The 16,461-nt window shown below is 39.3% G+C and overlaps 1 protein-coding gene across 1 annotated transcript in view; it reads right to left on the reverse strand.

Moving 5' to 3' along the window:
• RIPK1 (receptor interacting serine/threonine kinase 1) overlaps window positions 1-16,461 on the reverse strand; it is a 47,817-nt gene that overhangs the window by 16,224 nt on the left and 15,132 nt on the right. Inside the window, exons 5-6 of the mRNA XM_036348004.1 lie at window positions 15,662-15,890; window positions 13,805-13,954 (exon numbers count right to left, since the gene is read on the reverse strand). Coding sequence (XP_036203897.1) covers window positions 13,805-13,954; window positions 15,662-15,890 — 379 coding nt within the window. The remainder of the gene's footprint in view (window positions 1-13,804; window positions 13,955-15,661; window positions 15,891-16,461) is intronic.

The following is a 16,461-nucleotide window of genomic DNA, read 5'->3' on the forward strand; positions in this document are numbered from 1 at the left end:
TAATTTTCTTCTTCTTTCTCAGAGTTACTGTGGCTATTCAAAGTATTATTTGGTTCCATATATATTTTTGGAATATTTGTTCTAGATCTGTGAAATATGCCATTGGCAGCTGATTAGGGATTGTGTTGAACCTGTAGATGCTCTGGATAGCATGGACATTTTAATTATGTTAATTCTTCTAATCCATGAACACAATATATGCTTCCACTTCTTTGTATCTTCCTCTACTTCTTTTTTCAATATCCTATAGTTTTCTGGGTTTAGGTTTTTACCTCCTTGGTTAAGTTTATTCCTGGTATCTTTTTTTTTTTTTTTGCAATGGTAAATGGGATTGTTTTTTAGTTCCTCTTCCTGAGAGTTCATTATTGGTCTATAAAAATGCCACCAATTAAACTGTGGTACATCTACACAATGGAATACTATGCTGTGGTAAAAAAGAAGGAATTCTTGCCATTTGCAACAGCATGGATGGAACTGGAGAGCATTATGCTAAGTGAAATAAGCCAGTCAGAGAAAGATAAATACCACATGATCTCACTCATTTGTGGAATATAGAGAACAACACAGACTGTGGAATATAGAGAACAACATGAACAGGGACAGACCCAAAGACAGAGAAACAGCGATCAGACTATCAATCCCCAGAGGGAAAGCAGGGCAGGGTGGGGATAAGGGGAAGAGATCAACCAAAGGACTTGTATGCATGCATATAAGCCAAACCAATGGACACAGACAACAGGGGGATGATAGTATGAGTGGGGGGGGGGGGGGTTTGGGGGAGAGGTTGGGGGTTAATGGGGGGATGAGGACACATTTGTAATACCTTAACCAATAAAGGAATTTAAAAAAAAATGCCACCAATTTCCAGATGTTAATTTTGTATCCTGCTAGTTTGCTAAATTTATATATTAAAACTAGCAGTTATTTGGTGGAGTCTTTAGTGTTTTCTATGTATACTATCATGTCATCTTCAAATAATGACAGTTTTACTTTCTCCTTTACAATTTGGATGCCTTTTTATTTTCTTCTTCTTGTCTGATAGCTGTGGCTAGGACTTCCAGGACTATATTGAGTATGAGTGGTGAAAGTGGGCATCCTTGTCTTGTACCTGTTCTTAAGGGAAACGCTTTCAGTTTTTGCCCAATGAGTACAATGTTGGCTGTAGGTTTGTCACATATGGACTTTATTATGTTGAGGTATGATCATTCTATTCCCCTTTACTTAGAGTTGTTATCAAAAAAGGGTGTTGGAGCCCTAGCTGATTTGGCTCAGTGGATAGAGTGTCAGTTTGAGGACTGAAAGGTTCTGGGTTCAATTCCAATCAAGGGCACATGCCTGGGTTTCAGGCTTGAACCCCAATAGGGGGTGTACTGCTGATCAATGATTTTCTCTCATCATTGATGTTTCTATCTCTCTCTCCCTCTCCCTTCCTCTCTGAAATCAATAAAAATAAATACATACATACATACATACATACATACATAAATGGTGCTGGATTTTGTTGAATGCTTTTTCTGTATCTATTGATATGATCATGTGGTTTTGTCTTCCAATTTGTTTATGTGATGTATTCACATTTATTGATTTGCAAATATTGTACCAGCCTTGCATCCCTGGAATAAATCCCATTTGATCATGGTGTATGATCTTTTTAGTATATTGCTGGATCCAATTTGCTAATATTTTATTGAGTATTTTAGCATTCTGTTCATCAGGGATATTGGCCTATAATTTTCTTTTTTGTAATTTCTTTATCTGGTTTTGGAATTAGGATAATGCTGGCCTCATAAAAAAAGCTTCAAAGTCTTCCCTCTTCTTGAGTGTTTTGGAATAGTGTGAGGGGGATAGGTATTAGTTCTACTTTGAATGTTAGGTAAAACTCACCTGTAAATCCTTTTGGTCCAGGCCTTTTGTTTGCTGAGAGTTGTTTGTTTGTTTGTTTGTTTGTTTGTTTGTCTTTTCAGTTCTTCAATTTCTTTAGCTGTTATCGGCCTATTCAGGTTTTCTGATTCCTCCTGAGTTTTGTAAGATAGTATGTTTCCAAGAATTTGTCCATTTCATCCAGGTTGTCTAGTTTATTGGTATATATAGATGTTTAGTATTTTCTTACCATCCTCTGTATTTCTGTGGTATCAGTTGTTACATCACCACTTTTGTTTCTGATTTTATTTATTGGGGTCCTCTCTCTTTCTTGATGAGTCTGGCTAAAGGTTCACCTATCTTGTTTATCTTTTCAAAGAACCAGCTCTTGTTTTCATTGAACCTTTGTATTTTTTTAGTTTCTTTGTCATTTATTTCCACTCTGGTCTTTATTGTTTCCTTCCCTCTACTTCCTCAGAACTTTTCTTGCTGTTCTCTTTGTAATTCTTTTAGTAGTAGGGTTACTTTGAGCTTTTTCTTCTTTCTTGAGGTAGGCCTGTAAAGCTATAAACTTCCCTGTCAGTACTGTTTTGGCTATGTCCCATAGATTTTGCATTGTTGTGTGTGTGTTGTTGTTTTTTCATTTTTATTCCAGGAAGTTTTGTATTTCTTCTTGGTATCATTGGTAACCCATTCATTGTTTAATAACATGCTATTTAACTTCCATGTGTTTGAATGTTTTTTTAATTGTAGTTGATTTCTACCTTCATGCCGTTGTGTTCTGAGAAGACGCTTGATATAATTTCATTTTTCTTACACTTTTAAGAGACTTATTTTGTGTCCTAACTTGTGGTTTATCTTTGAGACTGTCCATTTGTACTTGAGAAGAATGTATATTCTGCAGGTTTAGGATGAAATGTTCTGTAAATAGCAATTAAATCCATCTGATCTAGTGTGATATTTAAGGTCCTGCTTTCTTGTTGATTTTTTGTCTGAAAGATTTATCCAGTGATGTCAGGGGGTGTTAAAGTCTCTCATTATGACTGTATTGTTGTCAGTCTCTCCTTTAAATTCCATCAAGAGATTTTTATATATTTGGGTGCTCCTCTATTGGTGCATATATGTTTACAAGGGATATATTTTCTTGTGGAATCATTCCCTTTAGTATTATGTAGTGATTTTTTTCTCTTGTTATACTAGTAGCATTTGTTATGAAGTCCATTTTGTCAAATATACGTAATGCTACCTTGCTTTTTTTTGCTTATTTGTTTCTATTTGCTTAAAAAAATATTTTTTAATCCCTTCGCTTTCAACCTGTGTGAGTCATTTGTTTTGAGGCAGGTCTTTTGTGAACAGCATATATATGTGTCATGTTTTCTTATCCATTCAGCTGCTCTATTCTTTTTATTGAAGCACTTAATCCATTTACATTTAAGGTTATTATTTATTGCCATTTTTTATCTTATGTTCTTCTTGCTCTCTTCTTATTTCTTCTTCTTCTTACAATAGTCCCTTTAGCGTTTCTTGCAATGCTGTTCTGTGTTAATAAACTCTTTTAGTACTTTTTAGTCTGGGAAGCTCTTTATTTCACCTTCAATTTTGAATAATAACTTTGCTGGACAGAGCAATATTGGTTTCAGGTCCTTACTTTTCAATACTTTGAACACTTCATGCCATTCCCTTCTGGCCTGTAGTGTTTCTGTTGAGAAATCAGCTGACATGCCCTATGGGAGCTCCTTTGTAGATAAATGGCTATCTCCCTCTTAATGCCCTTAAGATTTGTCTTTAACCTTTGCCATTTTAATTACAATTTGTCTTGGTGTGGGTCTCTTTGTGTTCCTCTTGACTGTGACTCTCTGTGCTTCCTGAACTTGAGTGACTTTTTCCTTCACCAGGTTAGGGAATTTTCCTGTTATTATTTCTTCAAACAGGTTTTCCATCCCTTGCTCACTTTCTTTTCCCTCTGGTACCCCTATGATGTGGATTTTGTTCCATTTCATGTTGTTCCAAACTTTCCTTAAATTCTCCTTGTGTTTTTTAAGTGTGTTTTTCTTTTTGCTGCTCTAATTGAGATTTTTTTCTACCTTGTCTTCCAAATTGCTGATTCCATCTTCTGCTTCATCAAACCTGCTTTTAATTGCTTTCAGTATTGCTGATGTCAGATATAGTATTCCTCATTTTTGCCTTATTATTCACAGTTTCTATGCCCTATTTTATGATGTAGTATCCACTATGTTCCTTATAATTCCCATTAAGTTCCTTGTAGTTATCAGTAAGTTCCTTGAGCATGCTTATAACCATTCTGATAAATGGCTTACTTTCATCTCACTTAGGTATTTTTCTGGAGATTTCTCTTTTTCTTTAATTTGGGGTTGTTTCTTTGTCTCCCCATTTTAGTTGTCTCTTCATGCTTATTTCTATGTACTAGATAAGCCTACTGATGACTCCCAGTCTTCATGGGGTGGACTTTTGTAGAAAATGTCCTGTGGAACCCAGTAGTGTAGTCTCCTTAAATGGCTGAACTAGATGCTCTAGGAATGACCCTTTTGTGGGTTATTTGGGCTCTCCTGTTGTAATTGGGTCTTGATTGTTATTTTCCCGTTTGTGGGTGGGACCTCCTTTCAGGCTGGGTTAACTGAGAAGCTCAGCCCCAGCCACATCAAATGAGCTGTTGTTCTGGTGCTGACAGGGCAAAACAAAACAAAACAAACAGGAAACAAACAAAGACATACAAGAGATCCCAAAAGCAAAACAACCACAAAAGAAAATATAACTATAAAAGAGGAAAAGAATAAAACAAAACAAAAAAAGGAAAAGATAATAATACTATTAATAAAATATAAATAAAAACAATACTAGAAGAGAAAAAGGGGAATAAAAAAGATTCTGAAAGTAAAGAAGGGAGAGAAATAAGATAGGGGTAAAGAATAGGAAAAGGAAAACAGTAAAAAAGAAGAGAAAGAAAAAAATTATGAAAAGATGAAAAAAGAAAGATAAAGTGAAAGGATTAGAGAGAAAGAATAAAAATAGAGTAATAAAAGGAAGAAGGCAAATAAGAGATATGAAAGAAAAAAGGGAAAAAAGAGAAAAATAACAATAATAAAACCAAAGCAATAAAAAAAGAAAAAATATTAAACCCCCCCTAGCCCCCCAAAAAACACACACACACCCACCAAGCAAAGTCAGTATCAGCCTATTTCAGTGCCTAATAGGATTTCCCTTCGGATCCTGCTGTTATGTTGTCTCAGGCTAACTGTTTTGTATGCTGATTTTGGCCTCAGGGAAGGTAGTTCTGTGCCAGCCAATGTCAGAAGCTATCCAAGTTTGGTTCTTCGCATCTTGTTTGAAGCTTTAAGTGATCCACAGCTTGTGGCTGCTTTCACCTGGCTTGTCTGCCCACAGGAGGGGCCAAACTAAGCAACTAAGTTGACTTTTTAAAAAATATATTTTTATTGATTTCAGAGAGAAAGGGAGAGGGATAGAGAGATAAAAACATCAATGATGAGGGAGAATCATTTATTGGCTGCCTCCTGCCCACTCCCTACTGGGAGGGGCGGATTGAGCCCAAAACCCAGGCATGTGTCCTTGGCTGAAATCAAACCTGGGACCCTTTAGTGCACAGGCCAACGCTCTATCCACTGAGCCAAACCAGCTAGGGCCTAAATTGACTTTCAGCAGCAAGGGGCCCTAAAGCAGGTGGAGGGTGTGCATCTGGAGTATTTCCCTGTCCTTGGCTGGGTAGAGTCCCTTTTGTGCAGGCTAGCTAGGTCTGCTTGAAGCCAGGAATTTCTATCAGCTCTGACCTGAGAAGAAAGCACCAGCCATGTTCCCAGGAATGTGGGGGGATGTCTCCTCCCCACAGCCAGCCACTGACATTCCTGAGACAGCTGCTCCCTGAGGCTGCTGCCTCCTCAGCTGGGTTTTTGGTACAGGGTAGAGCAAACTGGGTTACAGAGGGTAGAGGAAGTGAGATTACTTAAAGTAGGGCAAGCTTTATCCTAGGGGCAGGGTATTTGCCTTTTACCAGGCTTTAGCCACGGGGAGGGGCTTGTGTCTCTCAGGAGATATGGCTGCTGCAATATCAGGGGTGGTGACAACGCAGCACAGGTATCCTGACAGCTGTCCTCCCAGCTGCTTCTATCACTGTCTCTCCTCAGGTGACCAGTTCACACTGCTCTTCTTCCATTGAAATCTATGGTGAGTGTCTGAGAATGAAAATACTGTGTGCCAGCCCTTTGTGGCTGTTGTGAGGCAGCTCAGCTCTGGCTGTGACAAGGTCCACCACTGGCTGTTGTGGACTCTAGCTGTCTCAGCTGGGTGCCTTGCCTGGGGACCCGGCCTCTCTCCTCTCTGGGATAACCTTCCTCACTCTTGCCCTGTAGATCCTGAAAGCTCGGCCAGTGTCTTTAGCAACATCACCCTTTCTACCAGTCTGGAGATGGTTTCCATCTACCTGTCAAAGATTTTTAAACAGCCACAATAAAATGCTTCAATAATCAAATACAAACAAGACTGAAACAACTAAAAAAAGAAAAATAATAATATTAATAGAAGGTCTCAATAAACAAGTAGATTTAAAAAAAATTTCAATGAAATTTTAGAACTGAAAAATACAATAGATCAAAATTAAAAGCTCAGTGGATGAGCTCAAAAGCAGAAAGGGGGAACAAAGAAAAGTCAGTGAATTGGAAGATGGAGTATAAAAAAATGACCCAATCTTGATCAAGAGAGAGATAAACTTAGAAAAAGATGTACAGGGTTTCAGGGACATATGGACTGTAACAAAAGATCTAGTATTTCTGTCATCAGAATCTTAGAAGGAAAGGCAAAAAGAGAGTAGGGCTCAAAAAGTACCCTAAGAAATAATGGTTGAAAGTTTTCCAAATTTGGCAAGGGACAAAAACCTACAGGCTTCAAAATCTGAGCAAAACTCAAACAGAATAAACCCAAAGAAATCCATAACAGGACAAATAATAATTAAACCTCTGAAAAATAAAGGCAAAGAAAAATATCTTGAAAGGAGTCAGAGAAAACTAATACCTATAAGGAAAAAAAACCCAATTGGAATGACAGAGGATTTCTCAACTGAAACCATGGAGACCACAGGATATGGCACAATACTTTTTAAGTTCTGAAAAAAGAACTGTCAACCCAGAATCCTCAGGGGGGTAGGTATTTGCCTAAGAGAATCTGTCCCCAGCAGATACACCATAAAACAGTGGTTCTCAACCTTCCTAAAGCCGAGACCCTTTAATACAGTTCCTCATGTTGTGGTGACCCCCAACCATAAAATTATTTTTGTTGCTACTTCATAACTGTAATTTTGCTACTGTTATGAATCGTAATGTAAATACCTGATATGGAGGATGTATTTTCATTGTTGCAAATTGAACATAATTAAAGCATAGTGATTAATCACAAAAACAGTATGTAATTATATATGTGTTTTCCGATGGTCTTAGGCGACCCCTGTGAAAGGGTCACTCGACCGCCAAAAGGGTCGCGACCCACAGGTTGAGAACCACTGCCATAAAAGAATGAGTAAAGGAAGTTCTCCAAACAAAAAGAAAATGATAAAAGAAGCTACCTAGGAAAGGAGGAAGAAAGAAAATGTGTGATATTATTTAAAGAAAAACAACATATTTGTTTTTTTCCCCAGGTTTGGTTGGCTCTGGGCATTGAGCTCTCCAAATCTCTGGAATCTCCTACATGATAAGGTCTTTTATATGCTAACGAAATGGCCCCAGGCTGTAGAAGTGGGGTTGGGGGGTTATTCGATAGCTTCAGGTTGGGAGCTGGTCATCAGAAATGCCTTGCCATGATTATATGGTTGAAACTCTGAGTACCACCCAGTTGGCATGGCTTAGTGGTTGAGCGTTGACTTATGAACAAGGAGGTCACGGTTCGATTCCCAGTCAGGGCACATGCCCAGGTTCCAATCTTGATCCCTACTGTGGGGCGTGCAGGGGGCAGCCAATTGATGTTTCTATCTCTCTCTCCCTTTTCCTTCCTCTCTGAAATCAGTAAAAATATATTAAATAAAAAAATTTTGAAAAGAAACTTTCATTACCACACCTCTATGGAGTCCAATCACTAATGATTTAATCAATCATGCCTACCTAGTGAAGCCTCCATGTAAATCTCTAAACAATGGAGTTTCGAGAGCTTTCAGGTCAGTGACTTCATTGAGTTTCTGAAAGTGGCATGTCCAGAGAGGGCATGGGAGCTCTGTGGTACCTCCACTCCCTCGATACCTTGCTTTATGCCTTCCATTGGCTGTTCCTGAGTTGTATCCTTTATAAGAAGCCAGTAAATGTAAGTAAAATGTTTTTCTGAGTTCTCTGAGTTGTCCTAGTGCAGTGGTCGGCAAACTGCGGCTCACGAGCCACATGCAGCTCTTTGGCCCCTTGAGTGTGGCTCTTCCACAAAATACCACGTGTGGGAGTGCACATACAGTGCGACTGAAACTTCGTGGCCCATGTGCAGAAGTCTCTTTTTGGCCTGGGTGAGTCTATTTTGAAGAAGTGGCATTAGAAGAAGTGGGGGTACATTCGCTGAGGTCAACCCCTCAGATTGAGGACATTTTTAGCAAAGGCCAGCTTAGGAGTACCCTAATTAAGTTAGTAACAATGTACCTACTTACCTATATAGTTTAAGTTTAAAAAATTTGGCTCTCAAAAGAAATTTCAATCGTTGTACTGTTGATATTTGGCTCTGTTGACTAATGAGTTTGCCAACCACTGTCCTAGTGAATTATCATATCGAGGGAGTGTTATGAGGACTCCCGAATTTGTATTCCAGCTGGGGAAAAGTGTGGGTTGCCTATTTGTATTTGGTCTTTGAAATGGAGATAATTTTGCAGCAGGACTAAGCCCTAAACCTGTGGAGTCTGACAATAACTCTGGGTAGATAGTGTTAGAATTTAGTTGAAGTCTAGGACACACAGTGAAACATTTGGTGCCAGAAGCAGTATTAGAAAAAAGGCACCACATCCTGGCCAGTGTGGCTCAATAGGTTGGGCATCATCCCATACACCAAAAGGTTGCCAGTTCAATTCCCAGTCAGGGCACAGGCCAGGTTGTGGGCTCAATCACTGATGGGGGGCTGTACAGCAAGCACCTGATCCATGTTTCACTCTCACATCGATGTTTCTCTCTCTCACTCTTCCTCCCTCTCTAAAAACCAATAAAAATATTTTTAAAAGAAAAAGACACAACACAGCAATAAAAAATATTGGTAAATACAACAGACTTTCTTTCTCCTCTTGCATTTTCTAAACTATATTTGGCAGTTGAAGCATAACTGTAACACTGTCATGTGTTCAAAATGCACATAGAGGAAATATTTAAGGCAATTATATACAGGGGAAGGTAAAGAGAAGTAAAGTTTTTATACTTTCTTAAACTGGTAAAATAATATTAGTAGACTCTGGTCAATTATGTATAGATTATGTAATACCTACAGCATTCAAGAGAAACACTATATTTAAAGATATTATAGATAAGTCAAAATAGAATTCCAAAAAATATTTAAGAACCCATAGGAAGGCAGGAAAAAAAAGAACTCAAAAAGGCAGATGTGAACCCTAACATACCAGTAATTACATTAACTGTAAATAGTCCAAAAACACCAAATGAAAGACAGAGATTGACAGAATATTTTTAAAAAAATCATAACCCAACTATATGCTCTCATAAGAAACTCGCTTCATATATGATTATAGACAGCTTAACCTAAGAAAATGAGAAAAGATATATCATAGAAATTAGGGTACTATATTAATACCTAATAAAGTAAACTTCAGAGCAAAAATAATTACTACAGACTGAAAGGGACATTTATATAATGATAAAAGGATAAATCCATCAAGACATAGCAATCCTAAATAGATATGCACCAAACAACAGAGACACACAAAAATTAACTCCAAATGGATCATGTTTTCCAATCTATAATAATAAAAGTGTAATATGCTAATTAGACTGGACAGCTGAACTGTGGGAAACTGTTTATTGCCTTCACTATCTGATAAGCATAGACAGAGAACTCCCCGAAACACCCCCCCCCCCCCCCCCAAGGCTGGGTGCCTTTGAAGCCCTAGCAAAGCTCGGAGCTAGGCGCCACCTCTGTTTGTCCAGACAGTGGTAGCTGAAACTATTCCCCCATTTATTATTATGTAAATCCTTGCTGATGGGCTAGTCTGCTTTTTACTAGGGGGTCACCTGCCTAAGGGCTATGCTATGGGTGCATCCCAGATGAATAAAAGCTTGGTGAGGCCTGAGCACAGAGGAAGTCCTTCGGGACTTGCCGCCTGGTCCCCCAATATTGCAAAATTATCTCGTGTCTTTTTCTCTCATTTGTTGTGTGGCTCCTCTTTCAGATACCGAACCCTACTCCACGCAGAACGTGGAGGGAGTCTTACTCAACACTGAACAACCTTCCGGACGTCATTCTGGACATCGTTCCGGATGAAGCCACCATGGCGGGGGCCGAGGCCGAGGCAGTTAGGGGCGATAAGGCAGGCAGGCGAGCAGTTAGGGGTGATCAGGCAGGCAGGCAGAGTGGTTAGGGGCAATTGGGCCTAAACTGGCAGTCGGACATCCCCTGAGGGGTCCAGAATTGCGAGAGGGTGCAGGCTGGGCTGAGGGCCCCCCCCCACTCCCCCGTGCATGAATTTTGTGCACTGGGCCTCTAGTAAGATATAAAAGGAGTAACTGGCAAGAAAGACAATCAAATATTTAGTTCTGTGCTTTTGTTCTGTTAGCAATGAAGAATTTTCCTTGACAATCATAGAAAAAAAATTAACAACACAGACCTAAATGTAAAATTGTAAGAATTTTAGAACAAAACATAGAAGAAAATCTTTGGGACCTAACCCTAACAGTTCTTAGACTTGACATTAAAAGTACAATCCATAAACAAAAAAATTAATAAACTAGACTTCATTGAAATAAAAAAAAACTTTTACTCTGAAAGACCCTGCTAAGAGAATGAAAAAAAAAGCTGTAGATTGGGAGAAAATATGTACAAACCACATATCCAACAAAAGAATACTATTCAAAATATATAAAGAACACTCACAATAGTAAAGAAATAAGCAATCCAATTAGAAAATGGACAAAAGACATAAGCAATTGTGAGGGTCGCCGAAGGAGGAATGCATGAGTCCAAAAGGGGTGAAGAATTATGAATTTATTAGATTTTCTGGATACCAGATGGGTTCAGCCCCAAAATGGCTCCATATATCTTACTAGAGCCCCCAGGGACTTGGAGTCAGAGGTTTTTAAAGGTGGGCTTTTTCTGGGAGGAGAATTCTCTGTGCAGTTCGGGATTCTGGGAAACTCCGAGGGGAGAGATAATAGCAGGTGGAATGTGGTCTAAGCAAGTGGAATGTCCATTGTGAAGTGACCTAAAGGTCAGTTCCCAGGTGAGGGAGCATCGATTCAATTATTCTATCAGACCTAACAGCAGTATTTCACCAAAGAAAATAAACAGATGGAAAATAAGTACATGAAAAGATATTCAACGTCATTAGCCATTAGAGAAATGCAAATTTAAACCACAATGAGATATTATATCACATCTACCAGAATGACTAAAATAAAAATACGACAATAAATGTGGACAAGGATGGAGAGAAACTAGATCACTCACACATTGCTGATGGGAATATATAAAATAGTAGAACTACTCTAGAAAACAGTTTGGCAGTTTCTTAAAAACAAACAAACAAACAAACAAACAAACATAAAACTACCACATAACCTAGCTATTTCACTGCTGGGTATTTATTCCAGAGAAATGAAGACTTCTATTCACAGAAAACCCAGTAACATGAATATTTACAGTAGCTTCAGTCCTAATAGCCCAAAACTGGGAACAAACCAGATGTTCTTCAAGGAGTGAATAAACCAACTGTGGTACATCCATACCATGGAATAGTACTCAACAATAAAAAGCAATGTATCACTGATACACACATGCTGGAGTCCATTCATTGTCTTCACTAGCTGAGTTTAGATAGAGACCCCCCAAAAGCTAGTAGCCCTTGAAAGTCCTAGTAAAGGTCAGGGCTTGAAAGTCCTAGCAAAGGTCAGGGCTGTGCACCACCCAGTTAATCTAGGAACCACTCAGTTAATTTAGGTAATAATAGTTGAAGCATCCCCACCTTAGTTCACTTAATTCCTTAGATACTTATGTAGATCCTTGTTGATTATTGTTAATCAGATACTCCCGGAAATCTAATGATGAGCTAATCAGATACTTTGTCTATTCCTGGAAATTGTCTGCTGATCTGTGTGTCATTGAAACCTCCTTACCCTAAGGGCTACTCCAGATCAATAAAAGATTGGAGCGGCCTGAGCATCAGAGGAAGTCCTTCGGGACTTGCCGCCTGGTCCCCCAATATTGCAAAATTATCTCGTGTCTTTTTCTCTCATTTGTTGTGCGGCTCCTCTTTCAGATACCGAACCCTACTCCACACAGAACGTGGAGGGAGTCTTACTCGACACACACACCTAGATGAATCTCTAAAGAATGATGTTGAGTGGCAAAAAGTCAATCCCACAGATTACCAAAAGGTATTTTATGATTCCATTTATGTAACATTCATGAAATAAAATTATAGAAATGGAGAACAGTTTAATGATTTCCAGAGTGGGGAAGGAGTGGGATTAGGGAGGGAAGTGGGTGTAGCTATAAAAGGACAACCTGAGGGACTCTTGTGATGGAAATGCTCTGTATCTGACTGTATCATTCTCAATATCCCAGTTGTAACACTGTACTACAGTTTGGCCAGATGTTTCATTGGGGGAAACTAGGTAAAAGGAACATGGGCTATCTCTCTGTCTCAGCTGCTACATATAAATCTACAATTATCTCAAAATAAGAACTTCAGTTTTTAAAAAGTGAAAAAGGCATGAGAGGAAAGAAATCAAGCCAGGCGAAGATTTAGGCTGACTGAGCAAATAAGAAAATAGGCACTAAATCAAAGGACCCTTCTAATCCTCTGGTGGTAAGTGGTAGGTGGGGATCATTTCTGTTTTCTCAGAGCAGACACAGGAGGGCAAATGCTTTAAAGGCTCCTACGTGATTTCCTACTATTTATTTTTTCTTCACCCAATTTTCTTCTTTCCTCTGCCTCTAGGATCTTAGCGAGATCATTAGTAACATAGAGGAAGGGGACAAACCCATGCCTTTTCCTTCTCCCTCCACTATAGGCCTGATCGAAATGACAAAGTACATCTCCAAAGATGCCAGCTACACAAGGGAAAGGAAAGAAATAAAAGAAGCTAAGAAACAAGAAGGGCTGTGCAAGCAACCCAAGTTGTGTCCATCAACAGATGAATGGATAAACAAAATGTGGCATATGCATACAGTGAATACCACTCAACAATAAAAAGAAAATTCTGACACCTGCCACAACATGCATAACCCTTGAGGACATTATTCTCAGTGAAATAAGCCAATCACAAAAGGAGAAATACTGTATGATTCCTCTTATCATGAGGAACCCAGAGTAGTCAAATTCCTAGAGACAGAAAATAAAATGGTAATTGTCAAGGGCTGGGGTAGGAGAATTAGTGTTTAATGGGGGCAGAATTTCAATTTGGGAAGATGGAAAAGTTCTTTGGATGGAGGTAGTGATGGTTGCACAACACTGTGAATGTACTTAATGCCACTTAACTATACATTTAAAAATGGTTAAAATGCTAACTAATGTGATATATATATTAACACAATTTATAAAAAGTTAATTATAAAAAAAATTAAGTTTTGGGATAGCATCTTTTCATTGAAGAAAAAATGTTTGAAATCTAGAAAATCAGTTTGAAATCACAAGTGGAACTCAGTTTTTTGAAGACTCAAAGCAACTTTCTGACAACATCTTACTAGGAAAACCACCACACTGGTGAGTGTACACAGTCCTAAAAGATGCCCTTACCAAGAAATGTTGGCCGCACTTCTGGGTCCGCATCCCAGCACTGCTTCATGAGGCTGATAATCTCCTTTGGGCAGTACTCAATGATTTCATTCACATTTGGCCTATTCCCGGATTTAATACATATAAGCAGCTGCTGCTCATTGATAGCATCTGTAAAGCAAAGAGGAGCCTCAGTTTAAGACTTTCTTTTAGGTCCTGCTCTTCTTGGGCAGGGAGGTGACAGGACTTGGACCAGCCACTAATCTCTCTCTGCCTGGGACATACTTTTAGTAAAGCTGCTCCTCCGACAGGGGCAGAAGGGCCCTGTGGCTAGGAGCCACACAACATTTTAATTTCTGCAGATGAAAGACAGAATTCACAAGAAAGCTGCCTCCTGGTAGAACAGGTGGAATATTAATGAGTGACTTAAAATGTAGAGTGATAATTGCTACTCAGGAAGTACAAGGTTCTGAGAACACAACCTTCACCAGATGGTCAGAGAAAGCTTTGTGGAGTCCAGAAAAATAAGGAGTTATCCAGGTAAGGAATGGGGAAGGAGGACTCAGAGAGGATGACTACGGGCTAGGGAAGTAGGATATAAATAGATTGGAGGTTCCATAAATTATGATGTATCCCAGAATCATGAGTAGTTCAGTATGACTGAGCATATTGCCTAAGGAAAGAGGAGTAAAGATAGAGAAAGAAGCAAAAGCCAACTCAGAAAGGGCCTAGTATTGCATACTGAGGAATTTGAACTTTATCTTTAAGGCCCCAGAGTCTCTTGTAAGATTTTTTTTAAACAGATCAGTGAGACGATCATATTTTCTTTGGGGATGCCCATTTGGGCTGCAGTGTGAGTGATGGATGCCTATGAGGAGCCTACTGCAGAAATATGAAGGGTTTGACTAAATAGAGTCCAGTGGTGATAGAAAGAAGTGGGCGGACTGAAGGTGTATCTTGAAGCATATATATACTTTGACTTTGTAAGTTTGGATGTCTGATTGTATGTGGGAGATGAGGAAAAAGGCTGAATGACTAAGGTTTCTGGTTGGGCGACTCAGCAGATGCCATCGCTGAACATAACAAGAGCTGCAAAGCTGAGTGGGCTACAGGAGAGCAGGTAGATGAATTTGCATGAGGGAATGTTGCTTTGTGGTTCCTCTGGTACATGGAATAGTTCTAACAGACAAGTGGATATCTAGGCCAGGGCTAGAGATAAGAGATTTGAGAGGCATGGGCAAAGAGGTGATCATTGAACCAGGGGACCTCATAATCACCCAAAGAAGAATGGGTAGGAAAATGTCTGTTAGTTTAGGCACTTAACATCCTGAAGAATGACTACTTATGTATCTGTTCTACATGAACCATGTCTATCTCATCTTTACATTCTCAATTCTGGTTAAAATGCCCATAGAGGTTCTGAAATGAAATAGCTCTTGAATGAAGGAGTGAATGGATACAAGTCATCTGACATGCATGCCTTATAGGACGAAAGGGTAAGTCCTCACATGCAGAAGCCAGCAAGCTTTCTTGTCCAGGAAGAGTCCTGGAATTTCACAGCACCTCCTGAGCTTAGATGCATTATCACGGCTCCTGTTGGTCCTGTGGCCCCTGATTCCTAAACTGAGGTTATTCATTCAGTCAATAATACTTTACTGAGCACCTACTATGTTTCTGGCACTGTGTGTGCAGACACTTGGGAAATGGAGAGAATAAATCAGATGTGGTCCCAGCCCTTGCAGACCTTAAAGTCTAGTGGGTAAGACAGACATTAAATGAACAAACCATTATAAATTTTAATTCACTTCATTGAAGGCCATTATCTCATTTAATAATTTTGATGAATACCCAAATCCCACTCCTGTATAAATGTCTTACTTTCATATGGCTCCTTGTTTGCAAATATTGCCCACAGTACTATGGCAAAGCTGTACACGTCCGACTTATCCGAGGGCCTGGCGTTGATGTCATTCAGGTGCTCGGGCGCCATGTAGTAGAGGGTGCCACCATTTTTCTTAGAGAGACTGTCCGCTTTCCTCTGCTCATTGTGTTCCTCTTTAGTCAGCTTACTCCACGTCTTAAAGGATGCAACGCCAAGGTCAGCTATCTGCAAGTGATCAAACCAACGGGATTGTTCTATGAAGATGGCAAGCAGATCAGATTTGTCTTGAAATTCGGGACTCACCAAATAGATTGGAGGTATAGTGAACTTTCCAGAAATGGTTGCAGTGGATAGTGTTAAAATAGCTACTTCTGGACAGACTCAGAAACTTTGTATTTTCTCAGTCATTTAGAAAACCTTCCTTAAGAAATGTCCATGTGAAGTTCTGGTATCTCAATTCTTATGTAACTGGAAAAAACAGGAAATCTGCTGGAGCAGTTGGTGGGAGGGGAGGGAAGGAGGTGAAACAGAAGACATTTCTGACATGAACAACAAAACACATTTGTCCTAATTTTTCATTGACTGTGCAATTGTTTTCCAACTATTTCTGGAGGAAAAACAATAATTTCTTCTGAGCATGCTTACATAGCAGACAGTGATGAGGTATTGCACCTTCTATTTTCCAAAACGGTGTCCGAAAGCCCATGGATGCTAGTCTCCAAGGGTCCCAAAGACACTGAGGACAGGGCTGTGCTGCTACTGGCTTTGAGTTGGTAGCCTCAACTGAACCTAAGAG

This window comes from Myotis myotis, unplaced genomic scaffold (genome assembly GCF_014108235.1).
Source record: "Myotis myotis isolate mMyoMyo1 unplaced genomic scaffold, mMyoMyo1.p scaffold_m19_p_2, whole genome shotgun sequence".
Classification (NCBI taxonomy): Eukaryota; Metazoa; Chordata; class Mammalia; order Chiroptera; family Vespertilionidae; genus Myotis; species Myotis myotis.